The sequence below is a fragment of the Ceratotherium simum genome, chromosome 15, assembly GCF_057802395.1.
Source record: "Ceratotherium simum simum isolate JZ-2026a chromosome 15, ASM5780239v1, whole genome shotgun sequence".
NCBI lineage: Eukaryota > Metazoa > Chordata > Mammalia > Perissodactyla > Rhinocerotidae > Ceratotherium > Ceratotherium simum.
The window spans coordinates 27,414,240-27,433,806 of NC_141914.1; the positions used below are offsets into that span (position 1 = coordinate 27,414,240).

Sequence of the window (19,567 nt, forward strand, 5' to 3'; positions counted from 1 at the left end):
CCTGGATGCTTTTAATTTCCTTTTATTATCCCTTATTGCACTAGTTGGAACTTCTAGCACAATGTTCAATAGAAATGGCAGGGACAAATATCCTTGCCTTGTTCCCGATCCTGGGGGGAAGCACACAATCTTTCACCATTAAGTATTATGTTAGCTATAGGTTTTCTGTAGATGCTCTTTACCAAGTTGAGGAATCTCCCTTCCTTCTGCAGTTTGTTATGAGTTTCTATAATGAACAAGTGTTGGACTTTGTCACATACCTTTCCTGCATCACTGAAACAATCATATTTGGCTTTATCTTTTATTTTATTAATTATGGTATACCAGAGTAATTGATTTTAGGATATAAAACCAACCTTGCATTCCTGAGTGAAATCTCTCTTGGTCATGTATAAATCTTTTTATATGTTCCTGGATTCGTTAATATATTGTTAAGGATTTTTGCATCCAAGTTTATGAGGGATTTTGAACCATAATTTTCTTTTCTTGTGATGTTTTTGCCTGGCTTTGATATCTGGCCTCATAAAATGGGTTAGGAAGTATCCTCTTCTCCTCTATTTTCTGAAAGTGTTTGTATAGGATTGGTATTATTTCTTCTTTGAACGTTTGATAGAATTCACCAATGAAGCCATCTGGGCCTGGACTTGCCTTTGTGGGGAGATTTTTAATGACTAATTCAATTTTTTTACTTGGGATAGGTCTATTCAGATTTTCTATTTCATCTTGGGTCAGTTTTGATAATTTGTCTCTTTCTAGGAATTTGTCTATTTCATCCACATTGTCAAATTTTTTGGCATAAAGTTGTTCATAATATTCCCTTATAATCCTTTTAATTTCTATTGGGCTGTACTGATGTCCACTTAGAATTTTAAATTCTAAACAGATCACATCATGATTGAGCTGAATCCAGAGACTGGGAAGACATTGCTTTGTTTTATTTTCAGATAAGGTTAAATTATTTTAATTAGGTTTTAGAATTAAAACATATTTCTTTTAAAAATCACTTATATAAGCTTAGTTTAAGATATGCTAACACTGTAAGATAAGCGAAAACATTCATTTTTAGGAGATATGTGTGTGTGTTATCCTTTTTTAAAACATTTTTAAAAACAGATAAGATTAGACCAAGGACCCAAATGTGTAATTTTCTGAATTTATTAGAGATTTCCCTACAGATTAGAGAAAACAATTTATTCTCTAGAAGTTAGTATTCAAAGAGTAGGTTAACAATAATTTGTGAATACGCTATTCACAAAATAAAATATATTCTATGATGCCATCTGTATGAAGGTCAAAAACAGGCAAAGCTAATCTATGGTGAACAAAAGCCAGAGGACAAAGAAGAAATTTAGGAAAAGAGGATACTGACTAGCAGGGGGGTGAAGGAGTCTTCTAGGAGTACTGGTGATTACATGGATGTATACATATGTGAACATTTATTGAACTGTATACTTAAGGTTTGTAAACTTTACTGTACGTAAGTTAAACCTCAAGAAACAAAAGATAATTGGCAATAAAATGGAATGCAGTACTGATACATGCCACAACATGGATGAACCTTGAAAACATTATGTTAAGTGAAAGAAGCCAGCCACAAAGACCACTTATTATATTATTCCATTTATATGTAATGTCCAGAATAGGAAAATCTATAGACATAAAGTAGATTAGTGGTTACACTGGGCTGGGAGAATTGGAGAAAAATGGAAAGTGACTGCTAATGGGTACAGGGTTTCTCTCTGGGGTAATGAAAATGTTCTAAAATGGATTATGATGATGGTTGCACAACTCTTTGAATATACTAAAAACCACTGAATTGCATACTTTAAGTGGGTATGTGAATTATAATGGTATATGAATTATATTTCAATAAAGTTGTTATATATATAAAACATAAAAAATATATGAAACAAATAGAAAAAAAAAATGCTTATTAACATTACCTGTAGATGAAAGACTAGCCTGACTGCATCTCTGAAAGTTATTATCAATGGTGTACTGAAGTCAGTTATTAAATATTCATAAATTTTGTGGGCTGGTTATTAAATCATTGGTAGCTTGAAATCAGCCACAGAAATCAGCAAATCCTACTTATCAGAGGTTTTTCTTTTTCCCCCAGTGAGCCAGTTTACCAGAATACCACTGGTTATTTTGCACACTTAGAAAGAGATCAGTTCAGAGATTATTATAGGGAGGAGGAAACAGACTTATGGATTTTCCCATTAATATTGCAATGGGAGTAGAAAGGGTGACAGACAAAAGATTTTGTGAATGAAGAATAGGTAGGACATGGTAAAAATAAAAAATATTGTCACTTGAGAAAGAGAGGAATTTACAATAACTGAGTTTTTGAACTGAGGAAAATAAGATTGTGGTACCATTAGCAGGAACAGAGAAGTTTTAAAAAAAGGAGGTGAGATGAAAGAAAATGAGAACTGAGAAAAGTCTTTTAATTCAGAGATTCAAATGACTATTAGAGACTTTCTAGAATATATTAGTGAAAGTCAGAACACCAGTGCCTTTAACAAAATTAGAAGACAAGGAAATAGATCAGTAATAATCTCTCATTAGAGATGTGAGGCCATAAAGGGAATGAGAAAAACAGAAAGGTACCTAGAGAGGACAGCAGGATCAAGCGGCAGTTTTTTTTTTAAGTGGAGATCTGTACATGTCCAAGACAGAGGAAAAGGAGTCAAATAGACTGAAAATAGTGGAGAAGGAAATAACAGATAATTAAGAAAGGAAGAGTCTAGAGGAATGGCCTCAAAGGAGAGCAGGGCGAGAGGTGTTAGCCCTAGAAATAAGAAGGATCACATTTTTCTAAAAGCAGAAGAAAGGAAAGGTTATAAAAGGACAATGTTGGATGTAAAGGAAGAAAGATATACAAACATATCTGATGTCCTCAATTTATATAGTATAGTAAAGAAGGAAGTAAAGTTATCTATGAAGAACAGAGAGGCTGGAATGAGACTGAAAGCTTGAGGAAAGTAGAAAATATTTGGAATGGCCGTTGTGGGAAATGCATTAGAGCATCAGCAAATGATTAATGGAACTATTGAGCACTATATTCAGCCCAAATCAACCTAGAAACTTTAATCTTTAGAAGGCCAAGTTAATAGGTCCAGGAAGAGAAAAAAAGAATTAACAGAAACTGTGAAAAATCTAGGCTTAGGCCCTGGTGAAGGGGAGGGAAGTAAAGAGTTAAGGAGACAAAGGGATCTAGACATTTCTCCAAAAAAGATATACTAATGGCCAAAAAGCACATGAAAAGATGCTCAACAATACTAGTCAATATGGAAATGCAAATCAAAACCACAATAAGATACCACTTCATACCCACTAGGATGGCTATAAGCAAAAAGACAGGCAATAACAGTGATGGCAAGGATGTGGAGAAACTGGAACCTTCATACTCTGCTGCTGTGAATGTAAACTGGTGCATAGCTTTAGAAAACAATTCTTCGAAATGTTAAACATAGAATACCATATGACCCAGAAATTACACTCCTAGGTACATAACCAAGAGAATTGAAAACATATGTTTAAAAAAAACCCTGTACATGAATAATGTTCATAACAGCATTATTCACAAAAGCCAAAGAGTGGAAACAACCCAAATGTCCATCAAGTGATGAGTGGATAAACAAAATAGTATGTCCATACAATGGAACATTATTCATCTATAAAAAGAAATGAAGTATTGATACATGCTATCATCTGGATGGACCTTGAAAACATTATGCTAAAGAAAAGAAGCCAGACACAAAAGGCCACATATTATATGATTCCATTTATATGAAATTTCCAGAATAGGCAAATCCCTAGAGACAGAAAGTAGATCAGTGGTTGCCAGAGGGTGGAGAGGAGGGAATGTGGAGTAACTGCTAATGAGTACAGGGTTTCTTTTTGTGGTAATGAAAATGTTCTGCAATTAAACAGTGGTGATGGTTGTACAACATTGTGAATATACTAAAAACCACTGAATTGTACACTTTGGTTAAAATGGTGAATTTTATGTTATGTGAATTTTATCTCAATTTAAAAAAACACATTAAGTATCCTATCTTTCATAACTGTTTCTTTAATCTTCCTCATATACAGTGTATCTTCCAAGGCAGAAGGCAAATGCAGCTGTCCCTCCTGGCTAGAGTTTGTGCTGAATCAATTCCTCCTAAGTATAGAGAATGAAACCTAAGGTTCTTCACCTACAACAGATCAGCAAAATCTCTCTCTCTAGAGTTGCCTCCAAGTAGAATGAGTAGTATTTTTAAAAACAGACTGTTATTCTCTTCTCAGTTAGAGAACAGTGTCTCTAGAAGCTGAGGTTTATAAAAGTAGGACTAAGTATTTCTACCTATGTTCACCTCAAACATACCTCCTTCATTTTAACCTCAGGAGAATCCTACAGAATAATATTGCTTTCAAGTCTTTTGACTACCTGGTAGTGAAGTATAATGAAAGGGCACGGGTTTAGGACCTGAAAAAACTTAGATCTAAATCTCAGCTCTATTATTTATTTATTAATATAAATTATTACAATAATGCCAGGGGAAAGGCTACAGAGTCAAGAGGAATACCATGTGATGTGAGAAACAAGGGATAAGGAACAGAACAGAAAGATTCCACCCCCTGGGGATCTGTTAAAAAAGGAAAGAAAAATAATAATTCTCCCTGATTCCTCTTGCCATTGTCTATTTTATTTTCTCTCTTAAAAACTTAAAATTAATCTCATCCTTTCTGTATCCACTGTCTTAGTTTAAGCCCTCATCATCTCCAACCTGGATCATTACCACAATCTCACAAGTAGTCCTCCGGCTTCTGTGTATCCGTTTCAACCCATCCTTTCCAAAGCAATCAAGATGATCTTTCTAAATCATAAATCTGACCACATTACCTATAGGATAAAGTTCAAACTCCCTCACACAGCATACAAGATCCTTCATGATCAGGCCCTTGTTTACCTTATCTATTGCAGATTCTATTCTGAACTTTAAGCCTCAGCAATATTACTTGCAGTTTGCTACATACCATTATTTCACACTTCTGAACTTGCACTCTATCTTCCGTCCATTTCTTAAATTTCTATTTATGCTTTAAAGTTCAGCTCAGAAATCTCCTTGATGAAGCTTTTCCAAAACCACTGCCCCCACCCCTCAGTCAAAGTTAATCCCTTGCTCCTGTAGACAGCTATTGTACCTCTAACTTCCTTCTATTTGGCCCTTTCATACCGTATTTTAATTATTTGTGGCTATCTCTTTCCCCTATTCGTCTGTGAGCTTCTTAAGAGCAAGGTTATCTTTTCATCTTCGCATCTCCAATGCATAGAAACTAGCACACAGAGGTTCTCAATATATGTTGGTTGAAATGAAATTATGAGCTCTATCTTCATAAGTAGAACTATGGCCAATTTTCCCCAGAGTTTAGGTACTTTGTAACTTATTCAATATATATGATAAATATTAAGATAAGCTAAATGTCCTTCTCTTTGTAAATATTTTTATGATCCTTTTGAAACATCTGTATGAGTAAATTAATTATACTTATAAATAAACTAGCCATAAAGTTATCCCTTAATTTTTCTTCCTTAACTCTTTTCTCTCTCTTCTATCCATTTCATCCTGACCCCCCAACCCAGGTACCTAATACCTGGTGACCCTTCCTATTTCTTTCCCCACTTGCAAGGACAGCACTTTTCTAAAGCTAATGAGCTCTGAGCTATAGAGCTCTACATTATGCTCACATCTCTCAAAAGGAAGGCCTCGTTCGTTTTGTTTTGTTTTGTTTTTTGGTGAGGAAGATTGGCCCTGAGTTAACACCTGTTGCCCATCTTCCTCTTTCTGCTTGAGGAAGAGTGGCCCTGAGCTAACATCTGTGCCCATCTTCCTCTATTTTGTATGTGGGATGCCACCACAGCATGGCTTGATGAGTGGTGTAGGTCCGCACCCAGAATCCGAACCTGCGAATCTAGCCCAGCAAAGCAGAGCGCGCCAAACTTAATCACTGTGCCACCGGGCCAGCCCCAGGAAGGCCTTGTTTATCTTTACACTTCTAGTACTTACTGCCATGCTTGCACATTATAAGTATGTGATAAAATCTTGTTTGCTCAACCCAAATATCAACTAACGAATAGAGAAATAAAACGTGGCATGTGGTATACAATGGAATGTTATTTGGCAATAAAAAGAAATGAAGTACTGATATATGCTACAACATGGATGATTCTTGAAAACACGCTCAATGAAAGACGTTAGCCACAAAACAGCACATACTATATGATGCCATTTGTATGTAACGTCCAGAATAGCCAAATCTATAGACACAGAAAGTAGATTAGTGGTTTCCAGAGGCTGGGGAGGTTGGGAGGAAATGGGGAGTGATTCCTAGTGGGTATGGGTCTTCTTTTCGAGGTGATAAAAATATTCTAAAATTGGTTGTAGTGATGGCTGCACAACTCTGTGAATATACTAAAAACCACTGAACTGTACAGTTTAAATGAGTGGATTACATAATCTCAATAAAGGTGTCATAAAAAAAGAAAAATATCCTTTTTGCTTTTGCTACAGAGTTGAAAGCAGTTCAGAGACAGAAAGGACACAGAGGTGTACAGTGGAGATGACAGACAAGTTTATTTAGCAGATACTCCTCAGCAGGGTTGGTCTAGCCTGTCGGGTAAGTGAATCTTTGACCATCAGCCCATGCTAAATAGCCAGTGCGTTCCAGAGAGGAATGTGCAATAGGCAGCAAGTCACTCAACTGATTTGTGACATGAATATAGGAAGCAAAGTAATTTAAAGCATTGAGATTCCTCAGATTCTAAGGACGAAGAAATTTACGTCTTCTCAAAGCCCATTCCACTAAGACTGGCCTTCTTTGTTCCATTCCTGGCTATGGCAATTGGCTGACAGTTATCACCTACTTGGTTATAACTTTTCCCTACTCCAAGTGAGACTGCTGAATTGGTATCCACCACCATCTCCTTAATCTGAATTCTCTAAAAAACATTCAGAAATTAACAATGCTTTGTTTTGTTGACTGCTGAGCCATTTTCTGAGTTTACTTGTTGTGGTATGTAGAATAATGGCCCCCTAAAGATGTCCACATCTTATTCTCTGGAACCTGTGACTATGTTACCTTGCATGGCAAAAGGGGCTTTGCAGATGTGATTAAATTAAAGGATTCTGAGACAGGGAGACTATCCTGGACTATCTGGGTATGTCCAATGTAATCACAAGAGTCTTTATAAGTGAATGATTGAGGCAGGAGAGTCAGAATCAGAAACAGATATGATGACAGAAGCAGTGGACAGAGTGATATGATTGCTGGCTGGCACCATGAACAAAGCAATGTGGGCAGCCTCTAGAAGACGGAAAAGGCAAGGACATAGATTCTCCCCAAGAACCTTCAGCCCTGCCAACACTTTGATTTTAGCCCTCTGAGATCCATTTTAGACTTCTGACCTTCAGAACTGTAAGATAATAAATCTGTATTGTTTTAGGCCCCTAAATTTGTGGTAATTTGTTACAGCAACAATAGGAGACTAATATACTTGCCACTACCAATATCATCAATAGCAGGCCTGGAGCATATGCCTCCTATTTGTGGAGTCCAGTTACGTTTATTGCTCAAGATAGAGTACTTGTTTGGAACCATTGTTAATTGTCTCAGAGTAGAAATGTTTTTCTCTTTGGGTTATGAAGCTCCAGAACTAACCAGTGGAAACTGCAGTTTGATCAATAGCTAATGGTCAATATATGTAAAGAAAATACAGAAACATACAATTCTGTCCCTGGGATTTTGAAACATGGATTTCATAATAATACTGTGTATTCACAGTATTATTCAATTGAAGTATAAACTTCAATTGTGTATAAGTGTTCTTTGACATGTTTCTTAGGGGAAGCTTAGGATGGGTAGCAACCTGAAATAGGATAGACAGTTTGGAATGGGGTCTTTCATCGAAGGCTTGGCAGTAGTTAGGAAATAAAAGAGAACACCTCAGAGATAAAGGAACATAAGGTAGGGAGTAATAGAAAAAGGTTCTCATCTAAGATATAACCAGTAATAGAGCGGAGGAATGATATGGGAGAAAAGATAGTAAGACACAGAAAACTAAACATTGTGAAATGAAACCAAGATCAGATCACTGCCTGGAGCCCCAATTTCTCTGTTTTATTAGTTTGAATTTTATCTTTAGCCTAATATACATACAACCTCCAAATTTTCCCAATATTCTTTTTCCAATTCCAATATAAAGCTCTTGTAACTGAGCTGTGAAAGAAAGCATAAGATTTCCAACAACTGTGAAAACACTTACTATTCACACTTAACTATTCATTCTTTCCATTATTTAAGAAGACTTGTAACACTGATATCATCAACGTTGTATCAGTTTCTACCCTCCCCCTGCCAGGTTAAGTGTTCAACAAAGAAATCTCTTTACTTACAATTGCACAGCGCGACATTTTAAAAGGAATTCCGTCTTCCTCTGTTGCCCCATTGGGTCCAGGTGCCTCTTTCCTCCTCTTCCTCGTATTGACTTTGGCTGAACTCTGTATGTCCATCTTCTAACTGGTCATAGAAAGTGAAAAAGAATTTTTTTCTTATTGTGGTGGAAAAAAGTCTGTCACCAGTATTTCAGAGATTTTAACATGGATACACTCAGCAAAAGATCAATTCCATAGCACACATTTCACCAAGATGAGCCAGTTGCATCTGGCAAAAACAACAGAGCTTCACGAAACACAGGCTCTAGTAGAAACACTGAAATGCCTCTCTGTGGAACAATTGGCCACAATTAATCACTTGACCTTGTAAATTATTCCCCCTGACCAATGCAGCCTGTATACTAACTGCTAATTTCATATCCTGACTCCATGTAAAAGATTGGAATGGCTTGGCTGAGAAAGTCAGTTATACAGACTTTATCACTACCCTTTATATCATTCCTGGGACACCTGGAAGTATGACAGGTGCAAGGAAATGTGAAAGGTATGTCTTTGGTGCAGATGGAGAAAAGAGCCTTTTTAAAAGAGCGATGGCCATCACCAAGTCCTGATTTAACAAAGCATGGGTTTCTTAACTCTAAATGCTCTGTAGATTTCAGAGACCACTCCACCAGGGTTAGCTCTAAGAAAATTGTGGGGTAAGTGTACTATATCTTTTAAATGTCCTTCCTCTTTCATTTTTAATACTCATTTCTTCTTTTTCTTTCATAATCTTAGCACCTTAAGCTTGTTCACAGCCCCCAACTATTAAAACCCCACCCAGGCTTCTCCTTCCCTCAAGAAACTTATTTATTACTCTCTCATTTAGCAAAGAAATTCTAGCAACTGGCTATCACAGAAAAGTTCTGAATATCTGATGCTTCATGTTTAGATGTTGGCTTGTGCTACCTCTCCAATGCCCTGTCAGGATATCTGCATTTTTCTTGGGTAACATAATTTGCACAGATAAATCAATTTCTTGATAATGCTGAAATTTTAGGCATCAGCCAGACATTGGGGATAGAGGAACTTTAACGATGAACTGCCATCTCTGCCTAAAATATGGTACGGTGAAAGGTGGAAGAAAGATCCTCAGAGCAGAGGTGGAAAACAAAACAAATGCCAGACAGAATGAGAACATTCTACTCTGCCTCACTGCCTCTAATAAGCCCTCCTGAATAAGATGTTCATCTAAACACCCGTAATTGTGCCTTACTTTCTTTCCTCCGGCTAAATTCAAAGTGGCAATGTGACAAGATTTACAAGAAACCTGACCTAATTGTTACAGACTGAAGGTGACACTCATGAGTCATGGCTAAGTATTAGGCTGATATGAAAAAATGTCAGAGTCTAAAGTGAAAGATGAACACTACCCAGAAACTTCCTTTTATCACAATTGTAAATTAAAATGGAAGACAGGTACTATACATTTAACAAGTTTTTCAAGTGGTGATGATCAGAGCTTTTCTTCACCATTGTTATTAATTATTCTTTCAAAATATCCAGAAGTCAGTATTACTTCTCCCATCTCACTGGTCTGAGAGTCCTGCGAAGAATGCCTAACCAATGCAATTAGTACACCGTTTCTAATTTGCATACAACAGGACTTTGCTATAAGAATCTGTTAAATTCTTCTCAGGCTTGGTAGACAAAATCTGTCATGAGAAATGTAATCAGCTGGTGTCAGGCAGCTCAAGGTCAAGTAGTCAATAATACTGAATACTTACTGTGTACAAGGTACTACTCTAACACAATTTTAAAAGTAAAACTATTTTCTCAAGAAGCCTTTAATCAGGCAATGAAACCACGTGCAGAGCCTCACCTTAAAAAATGTTTATGATATTATAATGCTCCTTGGGATTCTAAAACCATCACCAAAAAGTTTGTTGAGGAACAGGATATTTACACAGTTTCAAAGTATCTCCTTATAGATAAAAGTTACCTTTACATGTAGTGAAAAAACTCTTAGCTAAGTGATCCAAGCTAACTAATATCACCAATAATGCCTTCTGATATGAGGCACTGAGGATGCATTACCTGCCAAAAATGCATAACCTGTATTGATTTATGAGATACAAAAAGACAAACCCCAATTAAAGGACATTCTATGAAACAAGGCCTGTATTCTTCAAAAAATGTCCATCATAAAAAACAATGAAAGGCTGAGGGACTGTTCTAAGTTAAAAGAGACCAAAGAAATGACAACTAAATATAATGCATAATTCTAGATTGGGGGAAAAAATGTAATAAAAGATAGTTATTAGGACAATCAGTAAAATTTGAATATGGACTATGTATCAGATAATAAATGCATCAATGTTAAAATAAACTTCCTGATTTGATAATTACACTGTGTTATGTAAAAGACTGTCCTTGTTTTTAAGAGACAAATGCTGAAGTATCGAGGGATCAGGGTCATGATCTCTGCAACTTACCCTCAGCAAAAAAAAAAAATGGAAGAAAAATGTGTATATTACATATAAAAAAGATAAAGCAAATATGGCAAAATGTTATCGATGTATGAATGTAGGTGGGGCATAAAGGGGTTCATCTTAATATTCTTGCAACTTCTCTATTGGCTTTACTTTTTTTTTCAAAATAAACAGTTTCATTTTAAAAATGCTCTATAACAATTTTCTACACAGATAGGCCTTCATATAAGATTGTCTTTTGGGGCCTCTAGAAACTGATCTTCTTTCCTTCCTAACTCTTTGAATCAGTATACATGATACATATATTCCAAGAAGTATGTTTTCATAATCTAAATATCTTGCAAGGAAGTAAGGTAAAAACAGCAACAGTCATAATAATGGCTATCTTTTTTTGAATATTTACTATGTGCAAGTACTATGCTAAGCACTTTATATACATTATTCTCATTTAACCCATATAACCTGAGAAGCAGGTATTATTAGCTCCAACTTATAAATGAGAAAACTAAGGATCAGGGAGGTAAAGCAACTATCCAAGAGATCACACAGCTAGTAAGTCGGAGCACCAGGATTTAAATCCAGATTTGTCTAATTCTAAAGTCCTTGCCAGTATATTCTTCTGTCTCCCAGAAAGCCAAGATTTTTAAAAAGAAGCTGTCTCATTACTGCTGCTTCCTTATATCAAGAACATTCTCTCTACAGCATAGGTCTCTTAAGTTTTTGCAGACTTACCTCAGGCCAGCCTAATTAAACAGTGGAATAAAGGTAAACAAGGTCCCAGGACCAATCAAATAGAACTGACGTGGCTATTGGCCTGATTCAGAGGCTGCCTGATTTGTCAGCTGTAGAGATGTGCGGATCCTTCCTATCGGAGAGTTTTGCTAGGATTTCCTGACAAGCTTTCAACTGAAGCAATAAAGAATTCTTTAATCTCTGCTCCTCCCTCTTTTGACATTACAAACAGGTAGTATTTTAAAGGCCTGTGTACTTTTCATTCATGATACAAAACAGAGTTTTAAGGGTACCATAATAAATCAAGGAGATAAATGTCATGTGATATTTTCATCAGTTATGTTCTGTAACTTCAAGTTAAAATTCCTTAATGCTTAATAGAGAAATACTTAACATGTTCAAAGACATGTTTATAGGAACTTCTCAGAAGTCTTTGCTTCGTGTGTGGGAGGGTACATGTGCTATAATATTTTTATAGCTTTATTGAAGTATAATTGACATACAATAATCACTACTACTACTAACAGTGGGCACTTATATAACACCTGTATTTTGCCTAAACACTTTAAAAATATTAAAACTCTCTTAACATTCACAACCCTTTGACATAGGTGTATTATTTTTACCACTATTTTATAGATGAGAAAAGAGAGACACAGAAGATAGGGTTACACCGCTAGTAAGTGGTGAAGATAGAAATCAAATTCAGTCAGCCTGGCTGCAGATTACACACCCTTAACTCCTTTAGTATATGATACAATATGATACTATACTATACAAGAAGGTATCCGATAACCATCTCTAAATATTTGAATGCCTGTCATATTGGATAGGGCAGAGACTTATTCTATCAAAGTCCAGACAAGAGAAAATGGATTGGAAGATGCAGAGACACAAATTTTAACTAAATATAATAAAAATCTTTTTAGGAACAAGAGTTATCTGAAAAGCGACTGGGTTACCTCAAGAGGCATTGCATTTTGGTACACCAGGACATTCAAGCAGAGGCTGTGTAAAAATACATTTATTCATTTTGTAGCTCATGATCCTGTTAAAGTCCATCTTGGTTGATCTTTTAGTATGTTCCAATCTGTTAAAATAATTTCAAATCTTGACTGCCATTGACCATATTAGCTATTTATCACACCTTCATGTAATCTATAAATTTGAAAAGCATGGTTTTTATGTCTCCTTCCAAGTCACTGCTGAAAATACTGATCAGGATAATCCAATACATGTTACCATACATCAACGTGACATACCACTAGAACCTCTCTCCTCATTGAGATCCACCTTTAATACTCTTTAAGTTAGTACAACATAAAACACAGTCGAGTCTTCTCTAGAAAACAGAATAGAGAATACATTTAGAATTCTTAATGATTAGGGTATTCAATCAGATGTAAACCTGTTTCATCGTACTATCACACAATCCACATTTCTCTATCACACTCCCAAAGATTATGATAATAGTGATGATAATTATAGCTAACACTTATAGAGTACTTCCTATGTGTCAGGAAATTATAAACCTTTTGCATATATTAAATAATTTAATCCTCACAACAATCCTATGAGGTAGGTAATACTATTATCCCTGTTTCGCAGATGAGGAAATTGAGGCACAGCTAGGTGAAATGACTTGACTAAGGTCACACACCTAGGACAGGGCAAAAACAGGATTTGAACCCAGGCATCCTTGCTCTAGGGTCTGTGCGCTTCACAACACCACTATGCTGCCTAGTATATAAAATGGCCATACATGAATTTAATCAAAACCACTTATTGCACTCTGGCCATGTGCTACATTGATGCCAGGCAGGAATTTAACTTCATCTTCAGAAAGACTGGGCTCCCTTCCCACTGGGCATTATCACTGACAGGCTACTCAGGCACTCCAGGGGCTTGTTTTGGTTTGGGCCACAGTGGAAGAGTAGAGAGGGCACTAGCACTAGCACTAGACCAGGAATCACATCGTATAAACTAGGATTTAATTTTAGCTCCTCCCAGTACCTTAACTCTAGGTTAAGATAAGTCCCTTGACTCTAGGAGTTTCTTCATGTGATTAAGGAAAGTTCTAATAAAATGTAGTTAATTTCTAAGTCATGGTAAGGATCAAATGAGAAATTAGACTATAAACTCCCTAATGTGGCCGATATTTATTCTTTGTCTTCCCATTGTTCAATCTTACTGCTCTGAAAAGAGAGCATTTTCATTTGGAGACTCACTCTCATCTGGTCTGTGTGGGCTGCATCCTCAGCCCTAGCATTAGATGGCATGAGCCAAACCTAAACCAATCAGCACTTCACTCTCCCCTGGCCACAGACTGGGGAAGGTCAGTGTTAGGTGACCTAAGCTAGTCCAATCAGAGTGAATCTCAGGACTCACCTGATGGGAATACTTGGACAAATATTATCATTTCTTTGTGGATTTGAACCTGGAGACGTGGCTCTAGGAACCATCCTATGACCATCTAGTGACCATCCTATAACCAGAAGAGCCTTTTTGGAAAGAGTCAACACAGAGAAAGCAAAGCTAATGATGCAGAGAAGCCAGATCCTGAACTGTCTAATTGGGTCAATCAATACATTCCCCTTTTTGCTTAAGTCAGTTAAGCTGGGTTTCTTATCACTTGGAACCACAAAAATCGTAATAGATATATCCAATACTTAGCAATGAGCCCTGGCACACAGTAGGCACTCAATAACCATTTGAATAAATGTACTAAGTATAGAAAACTGCTTTGGAATTTTGAAAAGCACTACAAACATTACTGTTTTGTTTTGACGGAAAGGGGGCAAGTATTTCTCAATTTATAAGTGTATCAAAGATGGCGCAAAAAAGTTCCCATCCTCTCCAAAGTATTTTTCCTCATCTGCTTACACTATTCATTATCTGCTTACATACAATTCTTTTTAATAATTTTATTTATTTTTTTCCCCCAAAGCCCCAGTAGATAGTTGTACGTCATAGCTGTACATCCTTCTAGCTGCTGTATGTGGGACGCGGCCTCAGCATGGCCAGAGAAGCGGTGCATCGGTGCGCGCCTGGGATCCGAACCCGGGCTGCCAGTAGCGGAGCGTGCGCACTTAACCGCCAAGCCACGGGGCCGGCCCAGCTTACATACAATTCTATTTTCTAAAGATGACTTTTGTGTCTTACACTGTATTTTACATTATACTTTAAACTGAAGTCTTAAGATCCTTTGGATTTAGAACACCTAACACTTTTTGGTTTTTTATATCTTATCCACTTTCTTAGGATATGGAATATACCAAGTTCACAAACATTCCATAACAATAATCCTAAAAGAATTTAGAAATTATAAAGAGATTAACCCTCATACCTTTTCTTTAGAACTACTACCAATTTTTAAACTTCGACTTTATAGGTGTCTCAATTTTTTTTTTCAATTTTTTATTTTTCACTGGCTCTCTTGGACCATTCCCATGTTTCCCCAGATCTACTAACTTATGCATCACAAAAGCATGTAGAATAATTTAATGATTAGTGCCTAAAATGATGGAAAAAATAACTCCCACTTTCCCTAAAGTTCCAATAGATGCCTGCCAGGACACATCCACTTTGGTACTGAGAAAAGGTATGTGGGAGGATGAGGGCATACTGAGGATAGTAAAAACATGTTGGCTTTTTAGTTCATTATGCTGACACTCAGCTGTACCTAAAACCATACCATGTTTACAACATTAACAGTGGCCCAGTAACCACTTGAATACCTCCAACAATGAAAAACAATACTTCTCAAACTCTCCATTTATGATAACTGCACCTTTGTTATCAATCAACACCATTCAAATAAAGGTGCAGTGATGACCCTGGAAAATGAGGTGGTTTTAAATGTCTACATTCAAAACATTTAAAAATACACACACACAGGCTGCCTTAATATCTGCTTGTCCAGTGGGCAACAGGATTGGGAAAAGATGGCACCTCCTCAGAGCCAATACAGTAGAAGGTCAAATGGGAATGGGGGTAAGAATTACCTAATGCTTTGCAGATGGAAGCCTGGCTTTCACATTAATTAAGCTGAGATGAGTAAGAATGAAAGTAGTTGGAGATAGAATACAGAAACTCCCTCATAAGTCTCTGGGCCATCCCTAATGGGGTAGGCCAAAACTTCCTCTCTCCTTGGTGGTTTATTCTCCAGAAAAGTTTCTTTGTCAAAAAAAGCTATAACAAAAGAGAGACAAAGGGGACTGGCAGCCAGAATGCAGCATTTGTGAGGCCTGATCTTTCCAACACGGCTGCCTATTCAGTCTCTAGATAAGTCATCTTAGCTTAGTCACTCAAATTCCCCATTCAAGCACAGATTCTAAATATGGACATAACTGCCCACACCACCACCACCCCTGCCTATTAAGTGCATTCTTAGTGTCTCCAAATTGCTCTCAAGATACAGAATGTAGTATCTGTGCCTGTGATTTTTACTCAGCTTCACAAAATCTGGCTCCAATTCCGCTGACTCACCTCCCAGTACACACTGCTTGCCTTGTTCAATGTTCCACTAGATGCCTGCTTAGGTGCATCAACTTTGCTAATAAGGAAGTACAGAGAAGTGGAAATGTGTGTTGAGGGGAGGGGTGGTGGTGAAGAGATACTGAGGATAAATCTAGTCAAACGTTTTTCCAATATGAATGTCCTAAGGAGACAAAATCTGGGTGCTGGCATGCACATGCTTGTGTTTTAAAGATGAAAGGCTTCTACAAGTGCAGTTTTAGGGACTCCCACCCAATCCCCTCTATTCTACTTCCTTATTGCTAGTAGATCTAGCAAGTACCCCAGGATGAAAGAGGAGGTGGGCTCTGCTTCCTAAGCTATACAACAACCTAAATAGAGGAAGTTGCAATCACATATACTCTTCAAGTTTCAAAAATCTAATTCAAACTTGACTGAGTACTACAAGGAACTATCTGCAAAAAGAGAAGACATGAATTTTTTCTTTGCATTCTATTTCTGCTTCCCCCATCTCTGGGCCTACATTATCTTCTTCAGTAAAACCCTATGCTTACTAATTTTCTACTGACATACCAATGAGTGAGCAAGCACACTTCACATTTGAGATCTTTACCTGCTTCTACCATTGTGGAACTTAATAAACTGGTGCTCTAAGAGGCAAGCTCTGTAAACTCCTAGGTTAAAGTGCATCTAATACTCTTGACAATCATGACATCTGCTGTACATTCAGGCCTTTCCACAGATAAGAGTACAGTCACAGCACTCCTTGTGTAAAGGCCCTTGAAGCTTGAGAGAGGATATGTCTAATCCATAGTAAAGAGGAGGGACTGGATTCAAGAACCTCCCGGATCAGAGGTCAGCCAACTACAGCTCACAGGTCAAATATGGCCCAATGCCTGTTTCTGTAATTAAAGTTTTATTGGAACACAGCCACACTCATTCACTGATGTAGTGTCCATGGCTGCTTTTGTGCTACAACTGCAAAGCTGAGTAGTTGCAACAGAGATCATATGACCTGCAAAGCCTAATATTTATTATCTGGCCCTTTACCGAAAAAGTTTGCCAACTCCTATCTTAGATGAAGTCAGGACAAATTCCATCAATAATGGGGCGGCAAATTCTACCTAGATTATACAAACAGTTTTAGAGCGAAAGACAGTGCTAGGAATAGGATTATTTCAAGAAATTGTACCATAACTTTCTGATACAGGATTACTGCAGCTGCTGTCACCAACCTGTATATATCACCACATTATATAGAACATGTCAAAAGAATGCCTGATTTGGGAATTCTAAACGTAAAGGTGAATTTCACAGCATGACCTGCACTGATAGATTAGTTTTATACCAGAGCTCAATGTTACTCCTCAATATTTGAGGCCAGTAAATTGCCACATCTAAGATCTTAGCTTTAAACTTGATCTCTTCCCTCTAATCTCTTCAGAGAAACCTTTATTCCACAAACACTTAGTGGGCACTTACTCTGTGCCAGACTCTGGGTTAGCCCTGGAAGAAAATAAAGCTTATTCTTGGGCCTGGCCATACAGTAGAATATTTCAGGAAAGAGATTATCCTAAAAACCACAAGGGACACTTATAATAGTTCTTACATTTGATGATTTTGCTCTGCCACTATTCTACTAGAAGATTCAGTAAGTAAACCCTATATTCAGATTGTGTTGTTCCTAGAGTAGGTTATAGAACTTATATCTCTAAGGCAGGGTCTATGATAGATTCAGGGAGTCTGTGACTTGGACAAAAAAAATTATATCTTTATTTTTACTAACCTCTGGCAAATTCACCATTGCCATTCACCATTCAATTATAAACATAAGCCACATTACATAAGCAATAGTAGATTTAGTAGAAAAATAGACTTTGTCACCAATAGAAATCGTAGACATTTTCATATCACATTACACTTGCTACAAATATCTTGAAATATTGTTTAAACCCATGATCATTTAAAATTATAGTTATAAGACCCACTGATAGATAGTAAACATTTACTATGTTAATAAAAAGCACATATAGTGCTACATCACACATTTAAAAACATTTTGATAACTATATTTCAATATAATTGGTTTCCTTTCTAATTCTAGGTATTTTATTTTTTGCATATAAAAACATTACTGTAAAAAAGGAGTCCACAGAATTTCACCATACTGCCAAAGGGGTCCATGGCACAAAAACGATTAAGACCTCTGCTCTAGGGCCAAAAAATAAACAAACAAATATAATCACATCTAAGGTAATTCTCTATAGATAAATAAAAAACTCCAGGGGCCAGCCCTGTGGCGCAAGCAGTTAAGTGTGCGTGCTCCGCTGCGGCAGCCCGGGGTGCTGCGGCAGCCCGGGGTTCGGATCCCAGGCACGCACCAACACACCGTTTGTCAAGCCATGCTGTGGTGGCGTCCCATACAAAGTGGAGGAAGATAGGCACGGATGTTAGCCCAGGGCCAGTCTTCCTCAGCAAAAAGAGGAGGATTGGCAGATGTTAGCTCAGGGCTGATGATCTTCACAAAAAAAAAAAAACTCCCTCTGATATCTGTCAAGTGCCATATACTCAGTTTGTTCTCTATATTTGTCACTATTTTTAGCAGCCCTCACTTCAAAACTGGTTTGCAAATAGTTGTGAATGTGATATAACAGCCCAGCAGATGCATGGGTTCCCCGGGCTCGTTGGCAGGCATTCTATCCAAACACAGAAAGCTTCCAACTAATAGAACTCTCAGCTTGCAACAAGAGAGTTACCAAAAGAAAAGGAGAAAAAAAGAAAAAACAAAAGAAACCTGCTACATATCTATCTACTAATCTGGTTTGCAAACAGTAAAATACAGGCAATTCAATTATTTATGTTAATGAGATGATGCATGTAAACGAACCTAACACAGTGCCAAATGTATATTAGAGACTCACAGTCTCTTTTTTTCTTCTGGAGTGGAGCTCTGGTATATACTGCAAAATAGAGTATGTAAAAACGTATATTCCCTGAATTTACTGAGTGAGTTGTAGAAGGGAGTTAAGATTTAAATTTTGCCACAAATCACTCATAAAGCAATTAACAAACAAATCACACTTTAAACGTGTGCGGGAACCCATTTGACAGGAATATTGTGAAAACAGAAGTTTAGGACTAGAAACAGAAAGGTTTAAAGCTTAGGAAAGAGGAGGTGCTAAAGTCACTCTCTGAACAAATAAGCAGGAGAGTTGAGCCTAGAGCCCTGATCTCCTCACTCCCTCCTTCCTAAGTCATTGCTTTATAACGTGACTATGTGGTGATAACACAAAAGATGTAGAAGCAGCCACAATCTTGAGCAAAAAGGAACTCGCAAGATCCAGTGATGATTGGGAAATACTCCAACTTTAGAGTCTCTCTAACTGAAAAAATTCCACCAAAAATCCTGACTTTAGAAAACCTTACTCTTCCAAATCTATGTTA

At 37.1% G+C, this 19,567-nt stretch overlaps 1 protein-coding gene across 5 annotated transcripts in view; it reads right to left on the minus strand.

Annotated features, from left to right (window-relative positions):
- PCYT1A (phosphate cytidylyltransferase 1A, choline) overlaps nucleotides 1–19,567 on the minus strand; it is a 36,942-nt gene that overhangs the window by 14,103 nt on the left and 3,272 nt on the right. For 4 of the 5 annotated variants that reach the window (XM_004424524.3, XM_087439784.1, XM_087439783.1 and 1 more), the window contains one exon: nucleotides 8,445–8,568. In XM_004424524.3, the coding sequence (XP_004424581.1) occupies nucleotides 8,445–8,561 (117 nt within the window). In that variant the 5' untranslated portion in view covers nucleotides 8,562–8,568. Of the gene's footprint in view, nucleotides 1–8,444; nucleotides 8,569–12,609; nucleotides 12,738–19,567 lie in introns of all 5 variants that reach the window. The other variant, XM_087439782.1, reaches the window with a different exon arrangement.